At 42.8% G+C, this 27522-nt stretch overlaps 1 protein-coding gene across 2 annotated transcripts; it reads right to left on the bottom strand.

Moving 5' to 3' along the window:
* Nucleotides 1-1011: 1011 nt before the first annotated feature.
* LAYN (layilin) lies at nt 1012-27522 on the bottom strand. Of its 2 annotated transcripts, none has more exons than XM_069947156.1 (7): nt 26064-27522; nt 17651-17948; nt 8797-8954; nt 8476-8520; nt 5652-5723; nt 4240-4336; nt 1012-2032 (listed from the first exon to the last, which is right to left on the bottom strand). In XM_069947156.1, exons 1-7 carry the CDS (start codon nt 26140-26142, stop codon nt 1669-1671), a joined length of 1113 nt encoding a protein of 370 aa, XP_069803257.1. In that variant the 5' UTR covers nt 26143-27522; the 3' UTR covers nt 1012-1668. The 2 variants fall into 2 exon arrangements, with proteins under 2 accessions (XP_069803257.1, XP_069803258.1); XM_069947157.1 differs by lacking the exon at nt 26064-27522 and adding an exon at nt 11180-11317 and having other exon boundaries at nt 17651-17733.

Raw genomic sequence — 27522 nt, 5'->3', positions numbered from 1 at the left:
TTGCTCCCCCAGTAGTATATAGACCATGTGTGCTCCCCCAGTAGTTTATAGCCCCCCTGTGCGCTCCTCCAGTAGTATATAGCCCCACTGTTGCTCCCCCAGTAGTATATAGACCCCTGTGCTCTCCTCCAGTAGTATATAGCCCCCTTGTGCTCTATGGCTCTATGACAGTGAAACAAACACCAGGTTGTCCTTTTATGCTGGGTTGCAGAACCTGGAACCACAATAAGGGGCCCATTTTCTCAGTCAGCAAATAGTAGGGACTCTGGAGACTTGAGAGTTAGGCCCATCACGATGGTGAGTAATTGATGAAATATCATAGTATGAAAAGAGCTGTAGTTTTGCAACAGCTGGAGAGTCACAGTTTAGGGATCACTGCTTTAAACATAGGGGTAAGGGGGTGGTTTTATTAAAAATTATATTTTTTATATCCCAATCTTAAAGGGGTATTCCTATCTCAAGAGGTTATTCTCTCTCCATAGGATAGAAAATAACAAGCTATGTGGTTGAGGTTCAAATATATGTTGGTAAGATGTAAAATCAACTGGTGTTAGAAAATTATACTTGTAAATTATTCTATTTAAAAAAACTCAAGCCTTCCAGTACTTATCATCTGCTGTATGTCCTGCAGGAAGTGGTTTGTTCTTTCTAGTCTGACAAAGTGCTCTCTGCCGCCACCTCTGTCCAAAACAGGGACTGTCCAGAGCAGGAGGCGTTTTCTATGGGGATTTGCTACTGCTCTGCACAAATCCTTAGTGGCAGCAGGAAGTATCAGACTGGAATGAATACACCACTTCCTGCAGGATTTACAGCAGCTGATAAGTACTGGAGGGATTGAGTTTTTGAATAGAAGTAATTTACAAAACTTTATGAAAACAGTTGAATTTTTTTTCCAGAGTACCCCTTGAATAAATATTTTGTACGCCTAGCATGCATGCCATAATAAATTTCCCCCATAGCTTTTTTTTTTTTATAAAGCAGAAATACAACCATTCAGACATAAAATGAGCACATACAGGTGATAAGAACAGCCAGAGGTGATTTACTGCATTGAGGGCAGCTTACACAATGCATCATATTTGCTGAAGATATGCAGCACTAGAACAAGTACATCTGCTACATGGCATATTCATTCCTTTTTGGTAAACCAGCATAGACAAAACACTATAAAGAGCGTCATCTGCAGAGGATCAGATCTGTACATTAGAAAAGTGCATATTTGTCATACAGAATGATACATATAATTGTATATGTATATGAAGCCGTGTCTGGGAATTTCATTTGAGGTAGTTTGTAAGCCAGATTTGTCTTCCTTATATGAAAAGAAAAAAAAACGTGCAAAACGAATGACAATGAGAACCAGCAGCCTGCAATAGAAAAAAAAATCTTTGTCTATAGTGCCACCTTGTGGTGAAATGAGTAACTGCAAGCTGAATATACAGTGTAGAAATTAGTTATGATAATAAATCAAAATTGGATAATTGTTTGTTCTTATTTAGCTGTTTCTTCCAGGGTTTCTCAATAGGAGTCTGCATCCCTCCTCCAATGTATAATTCGTGCCATGTATATATTCTACAAAACAACTGCAGAACCACAGGCAGTCCTCCTTATTCTGTTTGTATGGAAAGCATCCTTACAAATTACACTTATTCCTTTGTCTTGTTTTATTTAATAACCATAGATTTCATTCTCTACCCAGCCTGACTCTGTGCTTCTGCCATACCTGTCATTGGACAGCTCGTAGAGTTCATTGGTGACAAAGCCACTTTCTGTGCTGGCTAGAGTAACAAACCCACTCTCTGAATGATGTCCTGCAATATTGTCATAATCGCCCGAAAGGTTGTCAGGGGGCGACGTTTCTCCGGAGTGACCTCGGAAAGATGTGTTACGGATATCAGGTCTTGTACCTGCTAGGTCTGCCTCAGTCTGTTTCTTAATAACATTGTAAATTTCCAGGTTTGGGCTGTTCCGCCTGTTCGGAGATAACCAGAAGCTGGGCTCTTTTGCTGATGATTCACTCCTTGCTTGTTTCCTGCAGGGAATTGAAATAATTGATAATTAAATATAATAATTTAAGTCAACATAATCATTAATTTTGTGTCTCAGTACCCTGATGAAGCTGTTTCTATGGTGAAACATGTCGGGGGGGGGGGGGGAGGCTGTTGGACGGGACACAACACTATATTGTATGTTAAAACCTTTTAATTTATCGGAGGCATTGCTGCACTGATTATAGTATTATGACATATTCATTCACAAATGCTACTGTCCTGTTGTTTTTAAACCACTCTTTTATTACCCACATATATTGTGATTTTAGGTAAGTATGGAAGATCTGTTAGAAAAGTCTGGGTCTCTATAGGGTCAATTGGCTCTTTTGGTTAATTATAATATAGTTTAATACAATTTCCTTCCCAGGCATTATATTTAGGGTACTCTGAAGACTGTTAAAAAAAAATTGCTTATTTATGTATTGTAATACTTTGTAATTGAACTGTATTTAAAAAAAAAAAAAATATATATATATATATATATATATATATATATATATATACGTACATGTATATATAAATATATATATATATTTATACACAGTGTATATATATATATATATATATATATATATATATATATAATCACTACAGTATATGTACTTCTTGTGCCGCAGTCAGGGACACTGCCTCTCTGCTGCTACCACCTTTGTATCAGGAACATTGCTAAACAGAGCAGGTCCCCTTTCTCCCCTGTACTGTGTATTATTATATACAGTACACAGGGGGAGGAAGCAGCCCGACATGATCGCTGCACAGTGAGTGGTGCTTGCTATCACTGCTCACTGTGCAGATTCTGCTGAAAAGGCAGCCTACAAAGTAGAAAAAAACTTTATTAAAGCAATCTATTAAAAAAACTTCCCCCCCCCCCCCCCTCCGGAGTACCCCTCGAAACTGTACCTATCATTTAAACAAACTTCTAGCATGCAATAATGACATGTCAGAAGTGTGTATCAGTGGGGTCTGGGTGCTGAGACCCCTGCCAATTACTAATTTAAAGGGGCAGACAAGCAGCGCACGCTCTGCCCCTTCATCTCTGCTCTAAAGTGCTAATGCAAGAGGTCTATGGTTATAATGGAGCCTATAGAACTTTCAGTACACGGACTTGTCAGAAGTTCCGTAGGCTTCCATTATAGTTCCATTGACTGCTAATTATAGCAGTTATAGCAGTTTAGAATGAAGATGAAGGGGAAGAGCGTGTGCGCTGCTGAGCTTGTCTGCCCCTTTGTTCTAGAAATCCACGGGGGTCTCAGCAGCCAGACCTCCACAGATACAAACTTCTGACATGCTGCTATGCAATGTCAGAAATTAGTTTAATTGATAGATACCCTTTAAAGGAGAACTCCGGCCAAAATCCATTTTTTATTTCCTAAGCAAAGTTAGAAAAATCCCTAAAATACACTAATTATGGGAAATGCACATATAGTGCTATTTCCCTCAATTTAGTAGTTCAGACAGGCTTCAATTTCTCAAAATCACGACCCGGGTGTATATACCTGAAGTGTCCAGCAGAGGGCGCAGTATATGTAGACTTTACAGGGTAAAAATAACTGGGGCCTTTCCTGTGCATTAGGCACAAAACTGATGCCTGCCTGATCTACTAAATTGAGGGAAATAGCAGTATATGTGCATTTCTCATAATTAGTGTACATTAGGAATTTGTCTAACTTTGCTTAGGCTGGGTTCACACTACATTTTTGCAATCCGTTTTTTTTCCATTCCGTTTTTTATAATGGAATTCAATGGAAAAACGGATCAAAACGGATGCACACACATGCATCCGTTTTTTTCCATCCATTTTTCGCAATAGACTGATGGAAAAAACGGATAGCCAAAACGTAGTGTGAACCCAGCCTTACCAAATAACATATGAAAAGCCATCTAACCCAGCCAATTTTAGTGGAATCACCCAAATGTGTGACGTGTATGGGGGCCTCCTTTTTCTTCCGGGAAAACGATATTAGCATAAAAAAAACCCTCTGTATGACGTCAGAGACATATGGTGTGTGTGTGTGTGGGGGGGGGGGGGCAGTAAATGCACCTCTATAGTGGTCTTAATATGGCTTCATGCAAAAAAAAGCCATGTTAAGGCCAGAATTGAATTTCTATGGTCACCTATACTAATTCTTACAGCTGAAGCCCATTTCTGATTCCCATTAACATACATGTACAAGTCAGTAAAACTTGCCTTCTCTCTATGATGCAGCAGCACATTACTCCGATAAATATCAGCAGCAGCGTCAGCACAGGGATTGTTGCAATAAGGATGAAATGCAGATTGGAATCTATAAAAACAAGAAAAATTATTTGCACTAAGTACACCCCAAATTAGCATTAAACCTGATCAGATTCCGCTGCCCCATACCCCAACTGCAGAGAGCTTTCTCAATGCCGACCGCCAATTCAGTCTTTAGTGTCTAAAGCAAAGCTCCTATGTCTATGGTGGATACGGTATTACAGACCACAGACTTTGGTCATCATAGTATTCCAGACCTCTGCTGTCTATCTTATCAGACATCTGTAAACCATGTTGTCTTCCGATAAGTAAATCATTGTTTCATGTTTCTCTTTTCCACCAAGAAGTAGAATACTGGTGATCTATATACTGGTGATCTATCCTTAGGCCAATACTGTAAGATCAATGGGGATGTGACTCTTTGCAGTTTTGCTGACCGCTGTGCCCTGTGTAACCCCCCTCCTGCTATTATCACAGGAACTGGTACCCGAAAATGCAAGCTTTGAGCTGAACACGGATGCTGCCCCTCTATTCATTTTCTAAGCAAGTGCTGAAAGTAGCTGAAAGCTGCACTAGACTATTTCCAGGGGCTTTATAGACAATGAATAAGGGTTTCAAGGTCTCCTTTCTAAAGAACACAGAGGGAACACCCCTTTGAGAGCATTGGGCATATTAGAGTCTTTTACCTGAGATATCCCAGTCACTAATGCTGTCCAACTGGTGGTCTATCACCCCAGTTCCCCTATACAGTACCCTTAGTAAGAGTGACTATGTATGTGGTTATATCACTATTGGAGACACCACTGTCTGCTTGGCCCATCTAAAAAGGCCTTTAGGCTGGCTTCACACTGCCTTAAAATTCTGGAAAAACGCCAATAAAAATACCATGGCGTTGTTGTTTGTTTCCCCCCCCCCCCCCCCCCCAAAAAAAAAGCTGGAGGTCAATGGACGTTTATGATTTGTCTTACACACATGGCATTTTTTTGGGGGTAGTGGTGTTTTTGAGGCACTGTGGCAGTTTTGTCAAAACGCAGCATGCTGAGGGTGTGGTGTTTCTTTTGCAAACTGTAGTGTTTTTTCTACCATAGACTTCAATGGGTTTGTTCACAGTAACAGGTTCCTCTCCTTTGTCTCATCCACTTCGCTGCCGGACATTTTTTGTTCCACATAAGAATTCATCCCATTACTAACTAATAACTCATTACTTCACTAAATCTCAATGTATCCACTTATTACATAACTTCCAGCATCTCTTTTCCTATAAAAAATGCAACTGTGTGCATAAGGCTGAGCGATAATAACTACAGAATGATTCCATTTTCCCTAATCGTATTCTCTGTGTTATCTATGGCCTTTACACTTACCATCAGCTTCTTCCGTCTGATTGACATTCTTTATGGCAACATCTGGTGGTCGGCTCGCAATGGGTTCAACATCTTAAAAATAATGGAATGATAACTGAAACAACACTTTACAGTCTCTTGTCCTCATAGATGACATATACAGGACTTTGCAAAAAATTTAGGCAAAAATGTAGAAATTGATGCAGAGAGTATGCTGTTCAAATGCAACTGTTATTAGTTATTTTCATCAATTAACGAAAGGCAAAGTGAATGAACAGAAGAGAAATGTAAATCAGATCAATATTCGGGTGACTGCTCTTTGACTTCAAAACTTCAATTCTTTTAGGTACACTTGTACAAAGTCAGGGATTTTGTAGGATTATAGTTTTTATATATATATATTTTTAAGAGTCCATTCACAAATACAGAATCTGCTACTGATTTGATGTCACAGATATCAATGTAATTGAATGATAGAATAAAGCATCAAATCTGCTGCAGATCCTGTACATGTGAATGGACCCTAAATGGTGATTGAGACTACATTTAACTGAATGTAAGTCATAAACTGAAACCGAAACAGCTGTACAGGAATCTCAAAACTAGATAAAGAACAACCAAACTCTTCTTTCTACAAATGTTAGGTTGTAGTAGACAGCTTTATGTTACAGGTCATACACCATGGCAACACAGCAACAAAACACAAGCTCCATACATTGCTGAGCGCTGGAACTGAAGTTATCAACCTTTAAGGGCTAATGCACACGTCCTCGGAGCTCCCAGCATCATGATTAATTATGATGTCGGGAGTTCTGATATTGTTTTAAAGTTCACACTAGTGTACTTACACTGCCATGTTGCTGTGTCAGTACACTACCTTGACATCATAATTATTTATGATGCTGGGAGCTCCAAGGTCCACTCCATAGGACACTGTCCGTCCATGAACTGGTTTTTGCGGACGTGTGCATTAGCCCTAAGAGGTAAAGGGGGTCTTAGGGCCCTCATTTATGGGCCCGAGTGCAGCTGCAACCCCTGTGACCCCTATAGTTATGCCACCGTGTGCCATGTTGAGGACTGCAGATGCTGTAGTTAGCCAAGGAATCTTAGCGCATCATGCTTGCTTCCCTTCCAGCAGTGCGATCAGTCCCGAACTGGCAGTGGGGCCCAGTTATAGCCATTTACTGTTCAGAGGTGTATGACCATGGTTTTCATGAAACAATTGCAACCAAAATTCCATACCTTCTACATATAGACAAGGCCAAGCCACACAACTATGCCTGAAAGTACAGGAAACATGGCAGCAGGTGCTCTGGACTGATGAGTAAATATTTTAATACAGTGGTACCTCTGTTCTCGAACTTAATTGGTTAAGGAAGGCAGTTTGAGAACCGAGCAGTATTTACCCATAGGAAATAATGTAAATGTGTTTAGTTGGTTCCAGCACCAACCAATATTTACCTACAGTACCCATATATTGCCATATATATTGCCTAGATTAATCTCTACAGTACATTACAGAATAGAACTATACAGTACAGTACATTATACACAAGAAACATTCAACAAAACCAGCAATTATAGTAAAGTAGTCACCAACTCCTCATTCATCCTTTACTGTATAGTGTCCCCCACCCCAGCACTGTAATGTATGGGAGATGGTGGTGCACTGACTGTACTACTACTGCACTGTATATGCACTCCAGCAGTCTAATACAGCACTGTACTGTATGTGAAGCCTCACCGGTGCTAAGCTCACCACGTACAACTCTCCATTCACGCTCGCAAATGTTCAGATACCGAGTACTTCAAGACTGGGGTCCCGAAAAGTGTCTGAGAACTGAGCAAGAGTTTGAGAACCAAGGCAAACTTTCCTTGAAAATACAGTTTGAGTTCCAAGCAGTTTGAGAACCGAGCTACCACTGTATCTGGTTGTAAGGGAAGGAAGGTTGCTCCCCAAAGGTCTGGAGAGGTAAAATAATATTTGTCCGCAGAGAACAGTAAGTTGTGGTGGAGGCTCCTTGCATGTATGGAACTGAATTTAAGTAAATGTAGTTAGGAATTCAGAGTTATTCCTTATCCATTAGAGATGAGCAAACCTTAAACACACATTCATCTGAATCCAAACTCTGCGTTTGATAAACAGGTCTGAAGAAGTTGTCTGCAGCCCTGAGGACTCCTGGAAAACATGCATACAGCCTATGGCCTATGGCTGCATCCATGTTTTCCAGGCAGCCTTTGGGCTGCATCTAACTTTTTTTCAGCCATAGGCAGTCATACTGAATATTGACATAGTTTAGATTTCTCTTCTGTTGACTTTGCAATTTATTAACTGATAATAATAATAAACTACTAACACTTCTGTTTTTGGATTCTAATTTTCCAGCATGTTTTACAGTCCAATCTGCAGGTGTCATGTTATAAGGCAGCAGGACCTGAGCAGATTCATATATAGTTATATCCCTGGTCATTGTGGTAGTAGTTAAGTGGGTGGTCCTGCTAAGTGACAGACAGCTATTTGTATGTAAAGTATAGAGAGAGAGCTGTCAATCATCGAATAGGACCGCCCACATGACTAATTAGCCCAGAGTGAGCAAAGATAATTAGTTATCCTGAAAATTTTCCAACAAAACCATACGTCAATCTGCTCAGCTCCTCCTACCCTATTACAAGATGTCTACAGATTCAGCTGCATTTTCAATGTGACAGGTTACCTCTAAATTAGGCAAGTTGTCTACAGGGCAATAAAACCACTAAAGCAAGCACATATGTAAAGTAAATGATGTCCATAGCCCACATACTACTGGACAACTTACTCACTTACTCAGAGTTCTCTCATACTTACTGGTATATGACCCGTTTCGAATTGGGGGACGCGTTGACTTCACTACTAAGTAAAGAAAAGAAACAAATTTTAAAACCAGATTCATAGCCAGGGCTCTATATATCACTCTATAGTATATAATGATTTATACAGTATAACTTGTATATAAGTAATATAGATGGCAGCAGGTTGAAGGAAATATTATTATGAGTTGCAATTGTATACTTTATGTCTACTGCTAGGCATTGCTGTAGTTTCCTTGTGAGCTAGAAGGCCACAGAATGCAGACCATTGATCTATGGTGGTGGATGAAGTGTTAATGAGGAGGAGGAAAGCACTGACCTTCTGAATATTTACATATGAAATTGTTCTTCATGTTGCATCGGTCATCGTTCCATTGGAACATGTATCGTCCACCAACGCCAGGGCTGGCAAATGGCTGGTAGTACATGACCACACACACCTCACTGCCACATGACGGTTCGTCTGCATACCAGTTCCTACCAAATAAAATGTATAAGTCTTACACAGAGCAGCAGTGAAGGTAACACGTATCTGGTGCCAGACCATTGAAGATTCAGTATCCTCACCATAAAGAGTTAGACAGATGTTATTTTCCAACTAAATTTACTAATGGTGCCTTAGAGAGATTTATCTGACAGATTTTTGAAGCCAAAGCCAGGAATGGATTTGAAAAGAGGAGAAATCTCAGTCTTTCCTTTATGACCTGTTCCCTGTTTATAGTCTGGTCCAGGCTTTGGCTTCAAAAATCTGTCAGATAAATCTGTGTAAACGCACCATAAGGCTCTTGATTGGTGGTTAAGGCTGTGTTCACACATGCATTCACTTTGCATTTTCATTGCGTTACTACATCATTTTATTGCAGTAATCCATCGTTTCATCGTACTTCATCACTTCATGCAATGAAACGCCAATGTGTGAAAACATACCCTTCAGACAAAAGAGTAATAATAATAATAATATAGAGGTACTGTCAAAGTCCCTTTCACTGCTCAGTCGCTAGTGCTGACTACTAGCTGACTACTGCCAATTTTGATGTGAAAATATTGGGCAAATGCAAGTCCCAGGCTTTTCAAACGTTCCGCCTCTGCGATGATATGTGTATGGCATGCATTGAGGAGGAGTGGATGTGATGTTGCATTAGTCTGTAAAATGCCTATGTTTATAACTGCTACATCATCTGGTCTTTTTGGAAAAAAAGAATGGCCATTGTGTATAACTGTAACTATAAAAGCTATCAGGCATGTTATAGGGGTATCGTGTGTATAACATACAACATACTGTTCATGACTCAAGTACATCCATGTACAGCATGTAATGTGTATGGCCAGCCTGAAGTAAACATTTACCAATTATAACTATTACCTTTTTTATGTCCCTGTTCTATTTAGATCAATTTAAAGGGGACCTGTTACCGCTCCTGCCCTGACTGTTTTAGCAAATATATTATCCAATGCGCATGAAATAACAAATCAGCAGCATCACCTAGTTTTATAGCTCAACGATGTGTCCTTCCTCTGTTATCCTTAGTAACAATACATGACTCAATAACCAAGTGGGTGTTACCAATTAGGGGCGTCTCCAACTGATAACACCCAGTTGGTTCCATACATTTCATAAGAAGAACAGAGGAACAGCACATCGCAAAGCTTTTAGCTTTAGTTTCATAATTATTTCATGGGGAACACTAAGGGGGACATTTATTAAGTCCGATGTTTTTTACGCCGGACTTATAAATGTCCCCGCATCTCCGGCGCTACGGAGATTTATGTAGAGGCAGACTGCCTCTACATAAATCCCTTGCGCGTCGTTCCGCACAGCCGAAAACCTGGAGTAGGTTTTCAGCGTATCTTTTAGTTTAAAAAATGATAAATCCGCGTACCCCGTTCCGCCCCCTCCACCCCCCCTCCCCGCCCCCCCCCCCCCCCCCCCCCCCCCCCCCCCCCCCGGCGTACCCGGCGGAAAGGGGCTATTTGCGAATATTTTGCCCCTTTCTGCAAGAAAGTACGCCTTTTTGTGTTGATACATGTCGCCCTACGTATTTACTAAAACAGAGTTTTTGTCAGGACAGGTCAGGGTACACACAGGTGACGCAGAGACAAGTGTGGCCCTGATGCTGTCCCATGCCTACTTGCCTCAACGTGTACTAGGCAACACAGGACAACTTGGAGCCATCACCTACGCTAATATAGGTGACAAATATGAGACACACGTGAGACAAATAGGAGACAAGGACAAATATACTCTAACGAGCGGTCAGCTGACTAGGGTCAAATCAGAAGAGTCAGATACAAGTACAAAGTCACTAGGCAATAAACAGTCAGTGAGGCAAAGCAGAGTAAAAAAAAAACTGAGGACAAAAATACAGACCAAGTCCGGAGACAAACACGTAGTCAGGGACACAAGCTAAAAATAATCACAGAAAATCCCAGGGTAGGAAGCGACTATAGGCACACTAAGTATACGCTATAGCTGGCATCAGGCATAGTGAGCGACTGAGTTTTAAAAGAAACAAAGCATTAGTCTTACAGGTGATTGAGGCAGACAGATAAGAACTTAGACAGGAGCATCGGGCTGTCAATCACCGGCAAGGCAAGAAGATAACCATTAAGGTGCTGGTAGAATTCACTCCAGAAAGTGTACAGGTGTTAACCAGGATGTAATCAATTAGGCCAGGATTAAATCCACCCATGTTCACACTCACAGTTTTAGGATGACCGGTGCCATTTTAGAATATTTATATGGTGGAAGCTCAGATATTTCCATCTCCAACATTTATGGCCATAAATGTCTTTAGCTTTGGGTCCCACCATCGTTAAAATTAGAGTTCCTATTCCAGCAGCTTTGAGAGGTGGTTGGGAAGTTGAAAACAGTCATGTTATATTATGTAGATTTCATAACTCCCATTGACCTTAATAGGAGTTTCACAAATAGCATAGTGCCATGAAATATAATGTTTCCATAAATGAGAAAGTATGCTCATATTTATATGCTGTTATTATCAATATACAGATATTTTTGGCATACTGATCGCTTCCATAAGGGCTCTTGACCCTGAGATAGGTGGAGGTCTCAGACATCTATGGCATAAATGCACAAATGGTAATGCCCCTTTAAATCTGACATTGGTCCTTTTAGTTGTTTTTGTCACACTTTACAAAGTAAAATGTTAAATATGAGTCCAACTCACATGAACTTGTGTTATGACGGGTGACCACACCTAATAAATAAGTTACAATTATTCTAAGTAAGGATTTGGCAGTATGGCTTAGTAGACCGGTTAATATTGATTGGGCATGGTTGAATGCTTGGTCCCTGAATATGAAGTCCCCGAGCACCTGTTAAAGTGATGTATTGTAATTGCTGAATCCCTTTTAGGAAGCTATCATTCACCAGATTCAGAGATCTCAAGAAGACAAGATGTCATCACTTATTAACAAAGCTCATCTGTCAAGTACAGCTCCTGTGCCATCAGTTATATCTTGAAGAAGTAGATTTAGATATCAGCAGTGTTAAAGGAAAAACCTTTTAGGGACTATGCTGTCAGTACCCTGCATCAGTGGGGGTTGTCTGTGTAATTGTCAGCAACTTACCTGACCGCGCTCCAGCGTCGTCTGTCCCGGCTGGAGCGCAGCGCCGCCCTCCTCGGCAGGGCCGGGTGACTCAGCCGAGCAGCTGAGTGCTGTTGTAGTCAGGCTGAGTGACAGATCTCTCCAGCAATGTGGCTGGATTCAGGAGGCCGGACCAATCAGTCTTTGGTCTGGGCTCCTGATCCAGTATAAAGTGTAGTCAGTGCCAGTTGCAAATCGCTGGCTATTAGTTAAATTGCCGATTCTGTACTGCGTTGCTCGTGTGGTTTGACCCGGCTTGTTTACTCCTCTTTATTGTATTGTATTTGTCCGTCTTGTTCAGTGTTTCACGTACGTAGCGTAGGGATCGTCTCCGTTGTTGTCCGCGACCCCCTAGGGTCGATTGAGGCAAGCAGGCAGGGTCAGTGGGTGGATTCAGTTTAGGGCCCACTGTCTCTTGTCCTGTCCGTATTGCTAGTCCTGACAGTAATACATGGAAGCCTTGGATGGCTCTCCTCTGTGGGACCAGTCCCCTTTTTAAATAGTTCTTATTATCATTGTGATCTTACTAGGGGAAGAAGAAGAAAGAACTGCAGCATGGTTGAATTAAAGGGAAATGCAACATAGAAACCTCTCAAAAAGACAATAGGTCCATGCTTGCACCAATTGTATTTAGTATTTTTTGCCATTTCACACACTAGTTAAAGGGGTATTCCACTCAAAATCTTTTTTACACCATTCAACGGGAAGCAGAAAACTTTAAATATTCGCAATACGACCTCTGCACTTCTGGGCTTTTCTGTGGTACTCACCCTCTGAAGACGATAAATAGCTTCTGGAGAGATTCTTCTCCATCTCCGTCATTGTTCTCTCCCCCTTTCATCAGAGAAGTGGATCACGTGTCCTATGTCTCTGCAGTGGGCCAGATTAACCTTTACACCCTGGCCCACTTCTGAGACAGAGGATACTTGGGGACCCGGAGTCCCCTCCCACCCTGATTACAGTGCTCAGTCCTAGTGTCCAGGTGGCTCATCCACTGCCTGGGAGTAGCTTGTACCCATCAGGCAGTTCTGACCTCACATGACCTGCACCAAGCCTACACAGCATGCAGCCGCCTATGGGATGCAACTCCAGAGCTTGGGGCTGTGGCTTCTGCTCTGCTCATATAGCTTATACTGGCTGAACTGCCCATGCCCTCGGGAAGAAGTAACACCCGAGGAGCTGCTGGGCCTGGACACGCCTATTAGAATCAATGGAACCACGTCATAGAAGGGCAGGGGTTCTCCCCACTGGGGGCAGGCCGACCAGTGCTTCACCCTGGTGCTCGGGAAAAGAACGGCGCCGTATGCAGGAACGGGCCACGGATCAAAAATAGGACCGTGGCATCGGCTTCCCTGCTGATGGTACATTCACTTTAATGATTTGTTTGCCCAAGTGCGTTCAACATGGCAGAACATTCTTCACACACCTAGTAAGAACCTTGTCATATACATGTCTATTGATCCTGTAATTTCCATAATCCCGTGACGTTTCCTTCTTGGTGTTGCAATCTATACCCAGAATGAATGGACTTTACATGTCCAAAGCTACATACACACTAGTATCCACAGAACCTCATCCATAGTTCTATGCTTAGTACCCCCTGCTTTATCAGACTTCTATGGAATGCCGTCATTGGTTTGCTATGTCTCTGTATCAGTATAACACTTCACGCTCGGAGTTTAGTTCGTCATCTGTTAGGTGCGATATTTGGTGAGTAAATGTCAGAAGTACAGAGAAGTAGGTAGAATGGGGTCACTATACTTTAAAGGGGACTCTTGGGACTCTTGGGCAACTTGGAATTTACAGGTGGACAGATTTATAATATAGAACAGGGGTACTCAACAACTTTTAGTGAGGGGCCACTTACCGGGGTCTATTGTCAGGTGAAGGTCCGAGCTGAACATCAGTAGGAAACGTGTTTTGTTACTTTGTCACAAACGTTCAACTATTTATATACAGAATTGCTGCTTATTAGCGGGAAAACTGGCATTTTTTTCTCTCTCACCAGGCCTTTGATATTAGGTACAAAGGGGGTGACTGCCCTGGTAGTATATAGCCCCCCTGTTGCTCCCCCAGTAGTGTATAGCCCCCCCTGTGCGCTCTCCCTCAGTAGTATATAGCCCCCTGTTGCTCCCCCAGTAGTATATAGCCCCCTGTTGCTCCCCCAGTAGTATATAGCCCCCCTGTGCTCTCTCCCCCTGTAGTATATAGCCCCCTGTGAGCTCCCCCCAGTAGTATATAGCCTCCCCGTGCACTCTCCCCCTGTAGAATATAGCCCCCTGTGAGCTCCCCCAGTAGTATATAGCCCCCCTGTGCGCTCTCCCCCTGTAGTATATAGCCCCCTGTGCGCTGTCCCCCAGTAGTATATAGCCCCCTGTGAGCTCCCCCCAGTAGTATATAGCCCCCATGTGCTCTCCCCCTGTAGTATATAGCCCCCTGTGAGCTCCCCCCAGTAGTATATAGCCCCTGTGAGCTCCCCCCAATCAGTATATAGCCCCCCTGTGAGCTCCCCCCTGTAGTATATAGCCCCCTGTGAGCTCCCCCTGTAGTATATAGACCCCCGTGCGCTGTCCCTCTGTAGTATATAGCCCCCTGTGAGCTCCCCCCAGTAGTATATAGCGCCCCTGTGCTCTCCCCCCAGTAGTATATAGCCCCCTGTGAGGTCCCCCCCAGTAGTATATAGCCCCCCTTGTGCTTTCCCCCTGTAGTATATAGCCCCTGTGAGGTCCCCCCTGTAGTACATAACCCCCTGTGCGCCCCCCCCAGTAGTATATAGCCCCCTCAGTAGTATATAGCCCCCTGTGAGGTCCCCCCTGTAGTATATAGCCCCCTGTGCGCTCCCCCCAGTAGTATATAGCCCCCTCAGTAGTATATAGCCCCCTGTGAGGTCCCCCTGTAGTATATAGTCCACCTGTGCGCTCTCCCCTTGTAGATGCCCCCCAGACAGAAAAAAAAAAATAACAAAAACAACTCACCTAGCACCTCGTTCCCCGCTGCGGCTGTCTTCTTCTCTTCCCGTCGGTCCGGCCCCCGGCTGATACGCGCTCTGTAGGGATGTCCCGGGGATTCCCCAGCAGAGCGCGCATCAGTGACCTCAGCGTACGCCGCCGGCCTGCACTTCCGGGAAGGACAGGCCGGCAGCGTACACTGAGGTCTGTGGTGCACGCTCTGCTGGGGAATCCCCGGGACATCCCCAGAGAGCGCGTATCAGCCGGGGGCCGGACCGACAGGCGTACTGACATCTAAGGACAGTACGCCTATGGGGCGGGAGGAGTGCGGTGGGGAGCCGGACGGACCGGATCCGGGGCGGTTAGAAGGTCTGACCAGGGGTCTGGACAGCTGGCCTCCGCGGTCCGGGTTCGGACCGCGGTCCGCCAGTTGAGGGCCCCCTGATATAGAATATAGATTTATAATATAGAAGAATGGTTTTATTGTATAGACTGGAGTCTACAAGCTGTCAGTGAGTAAGTGCTCAGATACTTATTACTTGCCTTACAATACAGACTAAGGCTATGTTCACACTGCGAACGAATCCATACGCAGTTCTTACGCCGCCGTACAAGTGCGGCTGAAACTACGGGCGTGCAAAAATTTGACATGCGCCGGATGCGTACGCATTGTGAACATACGCCGGTAGTACAGTTATGCTTCCTAGCTTGTTTCGAAGCGATCTGAAGCAGGTCATTTACTTGGAAATCTTCGCCCAGCCCAATAAAACTCACAGAACCTTTTGGATCGAAAAATCAAGTTCAATTTGACTGAAATAAGTACTTCGTACGGGACCGCATGTAAATCCACGGCCGTGAGTGCGAACATTTCCGTCCTCAAACAATGGTCTTGTTCATTTTTCCCGGCGGCGTATACGATCCGGTCGTAAGTTCATACGTAGTGTGAACTGTGCGGCCGTATATCGTTTACTTTCAAGCGAAAGCATCAACCTCAAAACTATGTGCGTATATTCGCGGTTCGCACTACGAGCGGAAATATACGTAGTGTGAACATAGCCTAAGGAATAGAATCCCTTTTTTATCCCAATTTTTTATTTGTGGACAGCACCTGTTCTTATACAGGTCTGTGAGAATTGTGTTTGTGCACACTCACACTTAATTTTCTTTTTTGACAATATGAATTATGCCTAATTCTGTCTTACAGGTGATAGGTTGATAGAAAGTCCCTACTCTTCAAAAGATTCCTATTCAGGCTGCTTAGATATATTGTGTTACAGAGCACTCTTCCATTCCATTAATAGCAATGCAGCTGTGGTCTGGCACTAATCCCAAACACATGCAGGACTGGCATTTACTGCCAACGTTACCTTGTGCAAGAAATTGTGCAGTAACAGCTTTCAAATTAGCACTATGGGGGAGATTTATCAAACATGGTGTAAAGTGAAACTGGCTCAGTTGCCCCTAGCAACCAATCAGATTCCACCTTTCATTCCTCACAGACTCTTTGGAAAATGAAAGGTGGAATGTGATTGGTTGCTAGGGGCAACTGAGCCAGTTTCATATTACACCAGTTTGATAAATCTCCCCCTATATGTTTCTCATGCTTGAGCACTGTCCGACGACAGTACTTAAAGAGGAAGTGTAGTTTAAAATACCCATATATAAGGGTGCCTTCACACCTACCGTATCGCAGCAGAATATCCGCTGCAGATCCGCAGCAGATCCGCAGCAGATTTAACTTAATGAATGAAGACAGCATTAAGTACGCACTGTCAAATCTGCTGCGGATCCGCAGCAGATTTGTAAGTGCGGATTTAATGCTGTGTTCATTCATTTAGTTAAATCTGCTGCGGATCCGCAGCAGATTTTCTGCTGCGATACGGTAGGTGTGAAGGCACCCTAACACTAAGTTAGGTCATCCGTTATGGAGAGGAGTTTGTTATTTGTTATTTCTGATTTATTAGTTAAAGTGGATGGCAACTACAAGGACCGGCTCTGCCCCTGGTGGAACCATCTAATTCACGAATTACACAGAAAACCTAAAGTTCAAAGTGCACCATGTAACACTTTTCTCCTGCCTGGATGGAATTAGAATTTTGCATTTAGTATTTGAAAATTTGCTGTTGCCTTTTTAATGGGTTTATTTCCCTGAACACGTCAAATACAAAGAATAGTAAACAACCTATTTAAAAGGGAACTTTTTTTCTTTCAGATCAACTGGTGTCAGAAAGTTATAAAGGTTTTCTAATTTACTTTTATTTAAAAATTCCAGTACTTATTAGCTGCTGTATGTTCTGCAGGAAGTGGAGTATTAATTCCAAGTTGACAAATTGCTCTCTGCTGCCACCACTGTCTGTGGCAGGAACTGTCCAGAGCAGCAGCAAATCCCCATAGAAAACCTTTACTGCTCTGAACAGTTCCTGGCACAGACAGAGGTGGCAGCAGAGAGCACTTTGTCAGACTGGAAAGAATCCACCCCTTTAAGTTGCCCACAACTAGTTTACAACTTGCCTTGTATCTTCCGGTTTTAGGTGCAAGATCTCCTTGTAGACATCTATAACAATTGCTACAGTCACTAAAAATAAGTGGAAATGATCAGAAACTGTTTATACATACCAAAAGGTTGGTTTACTGCCATCAACCCATGTATACAGGCTCTGACAGTCACTGGAATTTGGCGATTCATCTTCAACTCTCCGAAGGCCGAGCCAGAAGTCCCCGTCAGAAGCTGTGAGGCTCTGGATGAGATTCTGGATGAATTTTTGCTCTGCTTCAGACTTTATAGTCATAAGGTGACCACCATCTCTTCTGCATTCATCCTGTGCCTCCTGGAAGGATAACCTTCTTGATGTATCATGGAAGTAGATGATTTTGTAACAAGGCTTCTGGGTCCCTTGCTTGCAGACAATTTGTCCTGTAACATAAAGGTGATGCATTTTAAGAATTGGTGCCACATTGGTACATCTAGAACCTTGTTTAGTCAAGTGGGTGGTCCTACTTAGCAATTGGCAGTTACCTGTATACAGTCATGGCCAAAAGTTTTGAGTATGATACAAATATAAATTTTTACAAAGTCTACTGCTTCAGTTTTTAAAATGGCAATTTGCATATACTCCAGAATGTTATAAAGAGTGATCAGCTTAACAGCAACTACTTGCAAAGTCAATATTTGCCTAGAAAATGAACTTTATCCCCCAAAACACTTTTCAACATCATTGCAGCCCTGCCTTAAAAGGACCAGCTAACATTGTTTCAGTGATTGCTCCATTAACACAGGTGTGGGTGTTGATGAGGACAGGGCTGGAGATCAATCTGTCATGATTAAGTAAGAATGACACCACTGGACACTTTAAAAGGAGGCTGGTGCTTGGCATCATTGTTTCTCTTCTGTTAACCATGGTTATCTCTAAAGAAACACGTGCAGTCATCATTGCACTGCAGAAAAATGGCCTAACAGGGAAGAGTATCACAGCTAGAAAGATTGCACCTCAGTCAACAATCTATCGCATCATCAAGAACTTCAAGGAGAGAGGTTCCATTGTTACCAAAAAGGCTCCAGGGCGCCCAAGAAAGACCAGCAAGCGCCAGAACCGTTTCTTAAAAGTGTTTCAGCTGCGGGATCGGGCTACCAGCAGTGCAGAGCTTGCTCAGGAATGGCAGCAAGCAGGTGTGAGTGCATCTGCACGCACTGTGAGGTGGAGACTCTTGGAGCAAGGCCTGGTCTCATGGAGGGCAGCAAAGAAGCCACTTCTCTCCAGAAAAAACATCAAGGACAGACTGATATTCTGCAAAAGGTACAGGGAGTGGACTGCTGAGGACTGGGGTAAAGTCATTTTCTCTGATGAATCCCCTTTCCGATTGTTTGGGACATCTGGAAAACAGCTTATTCGGAGAAGACGAGGTGAGCGCTACCACCAGTCTTGTCTCATGCCAACTGTAAAGCATCCTGAAACCATTCATGTGTGGGGTTGCTTCTCAGCCAAGGGAATCAGCTCCCTCACAGTCTTGCCTAAAAACACAGCCATGAATAAAGAATGGTACCAGAATGTCCTCCAAGAGCAACTTCTCCCAACCGTCTAAGAGCAGTTTGGCGATCAACAATGCCTTTTCCAGCATGATGGAGCACCTTGCCATAAAGCAAAGGTGATAACTAGAGATGAGCGAACCTCGAGCATGCTCGAGTCGATCCGAACCCGAACTTTCGGCATTTGATTAGCGGTGGCTGCTGAACTTGGATAAAGCCCTAAGGCTATGTGGAAAACATGGATATAGTCATTGTCTGTATACATGTTTTCCAGACAACCTCAGAGCTTTATCCAAGTTCAGCAGCCACCACTAATCAAATGCCGAACGTTTGGGTTCGGATCGACTCGAACCCGGTTCGCTCATCTCTAGTGATAACTAAATGTCTCAGGGAACAAAACATAGAGATTTAATCCCATTGAGAACTTGTGGTCAATCATCAAGAGACGGGTGGACAAACAAAAACCAACAAGTTCTGACAAAATGCAAGCATTGATTGTGCAAGAATGGACAGCTATCAGTCAGGATTTGGTCCAGAAGTTGATTGAGAGCATGCCAGGGAGAATTGTAGAGGTCCTGAAGAAGAAGGGTCAACACTGCAAATATTGACTTGCTGCAATAACTCATTCTAACTGTCAATATAAGCTTTTGTTACTCATAATATGATTGCAATTGTATTTCTGTATGTGATAAAAAAACATCTGACAAACACACATAAAAGCCAGAGGGCAGCAGATCATGTGAACACATAATATTTGTGTCATTCTCAAAACTTTTGGCCATGACTGTATATAGAAAGAGCTGTTAATCACTAACTAGAACTGTCCACATAAAGTCTTACTTAGGGTATATGCACACGGAGTAATTCTCACAAAAAGAATCCGCTGCTCGTCCTTGCACGCTCCAGCTTCCCTCTCCGCCAGCTCCATAGACTCCATTCTATGGTCTGGCGGATTCTGCTGTCCACTTAAAGAAATGACATGTCAATTCTTTGGCCAGACGACGGAATCCGCCCAAGCATATAGTGGGGCCTATGTGACAGGCGGAACTTCAAGTGGGTGCGCAGGGGAGTGAGCGGCGGATTCCACACAGAGTTTTCCGCAAGAATTACTCTGTGTGCATATACTCTAAAAGGACAAAGATTACTCTTCTATCACATTATATTCTAAATTACACTATATATAAGTAAATAGAAGAAAACACACATACCTGGTTTATGTATCACATCCACTAATGGAAGGCAATGAAACATAGAAGGCAGAACATTAGTAACCACATTCATTTCTATATTTCTTGTGCTTGTTTTATTAATAATGTGCAGGTCTGATATTTTTTCATGCCTATGATAAAGCTTTAGTCTATAGATTGTTGGGAGACCTAGGAAGCCCACACTAAAAATACTTTAAGTGTCACTGTCGATATAACTTTCAAAGTCGGAATCATCAGTAGATGTGATATAAAGCAAGTTTGCAATTTACATTCATTGTTTTTCTTAGTTGTCATGGTAAACATGGCACTTCCTGTTTTCTGACTCTTTTGTTTAAAAAAAAAAACAGGAAACAGTCAGAAAACAGAAAGTCCTGTGTATCCCAGGGCATCTGAGCGCTCACAGGGAAGGCAGTCATGTGCTGATGGACACATTGAGCCGTGACTCTCTGTACTGGCCGGAATTCCTGTGTTTAGTCTTTTTTTTACCCAGCACAAGTCAGAAAATCTGCCTTCAGGAGACTGGACCTGGATTTCTGGTAAGTTCAGCTTTGTTTTACAGCATGATAACAACAACAACAACAACAAATAATGAATGTAAATTGCAAACTTGCTTTATATCACATCTACTGTTAATTTAGATTTTTGAAAGTTATAACGACAGTGACACTTTAAGTATCTTTTTCACGATCTTTCCCTGGCTATAACTTCTGATACAAGCGCGTCTCAGCTGATGACATGTAAAAAGTTATTTTTAGTGACAGTGACTATTACTGAATGTGAAGCTACAAATTGTAGGCCACTACTATTTTTGAGGGCACTATTAGGCATCACTGTTTTTACAGGTACTGTTTAGATGGTAGTATTTGTTGATGGTAAGAATAATTATTGTATAAGTATTTCTAAAGTACAGTATTTAGCGGTATCTTGCAACTGAGAAGGTAGAGCAATAGGGGCAGATCTGCAACAGCTGTAGAATTATGTTGGTTGAGAAAAGGCAGGGAGGTTATTGCAAAAGTGTTGGGAAAAAAAAATGTCTGGGAGGGTACAAACCCACACACCGTATACGCAGCAGATACGCAACAAATACGCAGCAGATTTGATACTGTGTTCAGTTATTTAGATCTAATCTGCTGCGTATTTGCTGCGTATCGCAGCAGTAAATACGCTGCGTATACGGTGTGTGGGTTTATACCTGGAAGCAAACTCTGTAGGCGCAGGTCATGGCTGGAAGTAGTCTTCATGGCAGTCAACTGGATGGAAAAGACAGGAAAAGTGAACACACTCAGAGTCACCTGTATGTCTTTGGATGTAACTGAACTATAATCATTTATAAAGTCTGCAGAAAGCCTGTGTAGAGCTGATGCTTACCGGAATATAAAAAATGTTTGTCGCTATATAATGGTTTATAGTCACTATATAGTGGTAATAGCGCAGTGGCATTTCTTGGGCAAGTATAGTGTTATCACCAGTAATATTGATCTCTCTATAGTGCATTATGTTGTATGAAGGTATTGTTTAATTTAGTTATGTTGGTAATATTTGTTTTTAGTATAGCAGCAACAATGTTATATAATATACAGACCTAGAGAAAGAGGAGTGGCTGCACCTCACACCCATGGCTAATGCAAGCCATGGGTATGAGGTGCAGCAACTCCTTTTTCTCTAGGTCTGAATGTTATATGATAACTCTACATGTACCACTTTAGCAAGGTGTACATATGCCTTGGGACTAGTGCTCCTTGGTTGAAGGTCCCTCATAACTGTCATGTTTTTTTTATTGCAGAAATCAGTAGTATAAGCGATTTTAAGAAACTCTGTAATAGGTTTCATCAGCCAAAAAAGCCTCCTTCTGTACTCAAGAAGCAATCTCCCAGCCTCCCCCCCGACTTCTTATCTGTGCATTATCAGGCAAACACGTCTTCATTACAGAGAAGCCAGTGAAGACGGGCTCTGCTCTCTCCATTGAAAGCCTATGAAGGGGGGAGGGGCCGAGGGAGATGAGGGAGCAGGAAGAGGTGACATGAAGGTCAGCTGTTTGTAGATTGTCTGGGCACCTAAAACGCAGGATTCTGGGGTCAGAAAGGTCAGTGCTTATCTATGAACTTACTGAGAGAAGATTGCAGGATGTTGTGCTGTGCAGGACTGCTCCGTGCTTACTCACCCCTAACAGACCCTCCCCTCTCCATAGCCACATAATGGACACAGAAATCCTGCTGCTTCATTTGATGTGAGGGGGGAGGCTGGGAGATTGCTTTTTCAGTCCAGAAGGAAACTCTTTTGGTTTATAAAACCTATTACAGAGTTTCTTAAAATCACTTGTACTATAGATATTTATTGTTTTCATAAAAATGGCCCTGAAATGACAGTTACGCTTTAACAGCGCTGTACTCCAGGGAGCCCAACAATACTTTATTTTATTTTTTTTCACACCTTGAGGCTATGTTCACACTGCGTATATGTCCGGCCGCATATTTTCGTGGTTGGACATATACGTGTTAAACTCCGGCCGGGGATTTACGCTACTTGCGGCCGGCTACGTACGGAACACGAACTTACGCCCGCAGTCTACTTACGCTTCCCGAGCGCCCTACGTAGCGATCTGACAGCGGTCTTTTACTTGGAAATCTTCGCCTAGCCCCGGACACCCCACAGAACCTTTTGGATCGGCACAAAAAGCTTGAAAAATGAAGAAATCACCACTACGTACGGGACCGCATGTTACGCTACGGCATTTTCGTCCTCAAACAATAGTCTGGTTCATTTTTACGGCGCCGCGTACTATCCGGGTGTAAGTTCTTACGTAGCGTGAACTGTGCAGCCGTACATCGTATACTTTCCATTGTACGCAAACTACGTAAGTCTCCGGCCGCTTATTCACGGAATGCGCTACATCCGGAGACTTACGTAGTGTGAACATAGCCTTAACAATGGTTGGTCGCTGATATTATATGGGGAATTCAGGGAAACTGGGAATGGGAGACTGACTATATGGGGACTGCACATGGATGGAGTCTGATTAAATGGAGACTGAGGGGGGCTGCGGGGGGGGGGGGGCTGGTACTAAATGGGGACTACAGGAGTGGACCAATAGTAAATGGGTGCTTCAGGAAGATGCGCATACTAAGTGGGGACTGCAAGAGGGGGCTTATACCAAATGTGGACTGCAGGAGGAGGATGATACTAAATGGGGATTGCAGGAGGAAGCTGATGGGGGACTGCAGGGGGACTGATTCTGAATGCTGGCTGCAGGTGAGGACTGATACTATATGGGTGCTGCAGGGGAGAGACTGATACTATATGGGTGTTGAAGGGGGCCTGATACTATATGGGGGCTGCAGGGGTGCCTGATACTATATGGTGGCTGCAGGGGAGAGACTGATACTGTATGAGGTCTGTATGGGGGGGGGGGGGGGGCACTGATACTATATGAGGGCTGTGGGGAAAGGGGGGGGTAACTAATTCTATATGCGGCCTGCAGAGGAAGAGGATTAATATTATGTTAATTATATGGTGCTGCAAGGGGGGACTTATACTGTACTGCACAGGACTGCACAGAGGGGTCTTATACTATGTAGGGACTGCACGGAGGGGCCTATACTATATGGGGACCTTACTACTATATAGAGACATGTACAAAGCATACCAAACTATAATGAGGGGGCACAGGGGGCCTAACTACGATATAGGTACACAGGGAACGTTACTACTATATGTGCTAGGTCAAGGAGCCTAAAATGTTTCTCTAGCAGGTTCTGGAGAGAAGATTAATGGCCAGGAAAAGAATTCAAGATGGCCCGGTCCGGATGGAGAGAAAGAAAAGTGAAAAACTCTCATCAGAGAAGATGCCCCCTGTGAGTCACTGGATGTAACTGCTCTCTCTTATAGGGTCTGTAGTGGTAGTGGTAGTGGTCATGGTGTTGTGGTATTATTTAGATATTATGTAGTGGTACAATTGGTAATATCTTTCTGTTTTCTTCATTAGCAGTATGGAGGCAATATGTGATGGAGGTAATATTTATCGGCAATAATGTTTAGAGATAATGATGTATGTATTTGGGCACTTGATACAGTGTGGGGCCACAGAGCATTATACTGGGTGTGGAGCACTATAGGAGGCACTATACTGTGTGAGGAAATTTAAAGTCTTTAAAGGGGTTTATGTGGGCAATAATAATGATTAGTGGAGCATTCCCTACACAATATGTGAGCGCCCTCCCTGTATACACTCTGGTCTCATGTCCTGCTGATCCTGAGTTTCTGATAGCACTGCGTCTAGAATAGAGGGGGAGGGGGTTTGCACCGAAAGCAAATTGCACACAGGGCGCCATTTACCCTAAGTCCGGCTCTGTGTGTGTCACTTGTCCCTTTCCACTCCCATAGGAGCTTAGCCTGATGTTAGATGGTGGTTTGGTTATATTTCTTGCATTTTAGTTTGCACACTGTCCTGCCAGTACATTGCACACATGACTTGTCCCAGCCTTCAGGTCCCTAATCCCTATGCAGCAATACATCTGGTCTTTAGTCCCTGCAGATCAGAGCACAGGAGGTGTAGAGCTCTCTGCAGTGTACCATACAGCAGTGTCTTGCCTAGTCTCTGGATGATACCAGGGGCCAGTTCACTGCTTGTGTAAATGTCACAGTATTCTTTACCACGAGATGTTTGGCTCCTTTGTGAGTGGAGGGACCATCTTCCTTTATAATGACCCACAGACATTCAGCAGAACATATATGTCTTTTCAGACCAAGGAACAGGAAGCGCATTTTATTAATACATTTCTGTCAAGGGCAAGAGTTCAGCAGATGAATAAAAGATCCTTTTAGCTGTGAAAAGCCACAGACTGAATAAGATTTGTCATATTATAGCATTTCAATGGCTTGTCTGGGTAGGAGATTGTGGGTTCCCTGGTGACAATGACTGTTTGGATCCCGCTGCTATAAGGTTCTGGCAGTCATCTTATATCACACTGGAAAATTGCTGCCAAAGTCTTTGATTTTCAAGTGCTAAGAAGTGAAGATGAAGGGGATCTCCTCTCAGTTCAACATATAGATATGAGATAGGTGTGGAGGTGTAACTTGTTGCTGGGCCCCAAATAAAAGACCCCCCCCCCCCATGTACTATGCACCATTTATAATACTTGTGTCTTCTTATGTGGCAAAGGGTCATAGGGTCATTAAGTTCCCTTAGGCACCAGCACTCAGGTGTGATTGTTACCTGCACCCACCTATGGGTATGCCCCAGGGTGGATGGATGGATAGATAGATAGATAGATAGATAGATAGATAGGGAGATAGATAGGAGATAGATAGATAGATAGATAGATAGATAGATAGAGAATCATATATATGAGAGACAGATATTGGACCTCTATTAAGAGATTTGCCTTGGTTTTACTATATATATATATATATATATATATATATATATATATATATATATATATATTCATACATTGCAGCATTGGAGTCACATATAATACATCTATGTATATGCAAAACCAATGAACCTAAACTTTTGATGGATCCCACTCCAACTTCCTGTAAAGCCAGAAGGCAGCAGTCTTTACTATACATGTATTACATTACAGTGGTTCATTAATGATAGCCCAATAATCATAGAAGTCTAAGCATCAAGCTGTGCTGACTATAAGACTCTGTAGAAGTACATGTGTAAATTGTAAAATTCTGTTCCAAGTATTTGCATTAACCTATAAAGCACTGACTTCATAGCCGTGAGGCTGTTTCGTATAATAGTATCTAATGATTATTCATGGGAAAAAGTATTCTTTATGGTACTCACCACTCTGCAGTCTTGTTCCTCGACAGGAGTGGAAACAGACAAATATAATACTGACGAGAGCTGTAAGAAGATCCATCATGAATGGTCACTTGTATAGAGGATTCTGTGTATAAGGAGACGCAGGTGGAGCTGATGTCTTGAGAGTCCAGATGTGCAGTAGAGGTGGCTCATTCTCTAGGAATCCTTGCATTGACCGGTGATGTGGAGAGCAGTGTAGCCCCAGCACTCACTCCTGAATATAGAGAATTCCACTGTATGGTGATCAATACAAGTCTATGTGACACATTGCTGGAGGGGCAGGATTCAGCCTCAGCCAAACCAATGGAGGCGGCAGGTTGATTTCTGCTTCATTAGAGTAAGAACTTATCCAGAGTCCCATCGCAGAGCGCTGTCATTTTAATTACTTGAAAGCAGTGACTTCCTAAAACCTTCCGGATTGATTCTGCTAGAAGTAGCTGACATACACTATATATCCATGTAGCTCAGCTCTATCACTGCAGATGGTTTTTGGTTCCCAGATGATAATCCGCATTTATATAGTGTAGTTCTGTAATCCCAGAACAGGCTGAACAGTATTAATCCAGAATTTCTATTCCATGATGGAATCCTATTGAATATATAGTAGTTATCAATAGTCAGACTATTGATTCCACAAGATAGGGCCTTAAATCTGGAGACGTTTCTGGAAATTAGGCCAAGCATTATCGGACAAAACATTAATTTGCTGATAAGTAGATCCATAAAATGGAGCTGTCATTGATTACTCTGGTTTCTTATCTAAAGGGTGGAAAAAGTATTAAGATACACCGATGTAGCAGAGCTGGGTTTGTCTTTGGTTCATATACAAGTTTATTTTAACTCAGGAGGCAGAAATGAACCCGTTCAGCTCTGCTACATCTAGTTCTGGATGATTACTATTCCTACTACAGAACATGTGTTATTCCTATGCTGCTGTGTCTAGTAATGATATTACAAGTGCTAAGAAGAAGCTGCTGATACAAAATGATCTGCCCCTCTAACAAGATAAGCCGCTAGTCATTAAATCATCACATCCTTAGAGAAGAAGGGATAAATCTTGAGGCCGGGCTCCTTTATTAAGGCAGTTATTGATTCCTCAGGCCTCCTTAGCATTTACAAAAAATGAAAATTTTTCTTCTTTCTCCTCTGGGCTGTGTCAGCAGAAAACCCACAGCGCACAGCCAGGCCTCTTAACTTTTCTCTAGTAGTTTCTCTATGGAAAACTTACTCAGCAAAAATGTTCATAAACCTGAAGCTTCAGAGCCCACGCCGAAATCCTGGGAAGAAGTTAGGAGCTTGGCCCAGGGTGGCAGGTCACAAGATCTCATGTAGAGTGTGGTGGTAGGAAGCAGGAGGACCCGCTGAATGTCTCTGCTCTCTGCAATCTTCTCTTTTTCTATCTTTGGCTGAGCGTATTCATAAGCTAGAAGACTATTTCCTA

This window comes from Dendropsophus ebraccatus, chromosome 12 (genome assembly GCF_027789765.1).
Source record: "Dendropsophus ebraccatus isolate aDenEbr1 chromosome 12, aDenEbr1.pat, whole genome shotgun sequence".
NCBI lineage: Eukaryota > Metazoa > Chordata > Amphibia > Anura > Hylidae > Dendropsophus > Dendropsophus ebraccatus.
The sequence above is the reverse complement of the archived record's forward strand: the minus strand, read 5'-3'. Positions and strand labels throughout refer to the sequence as shown.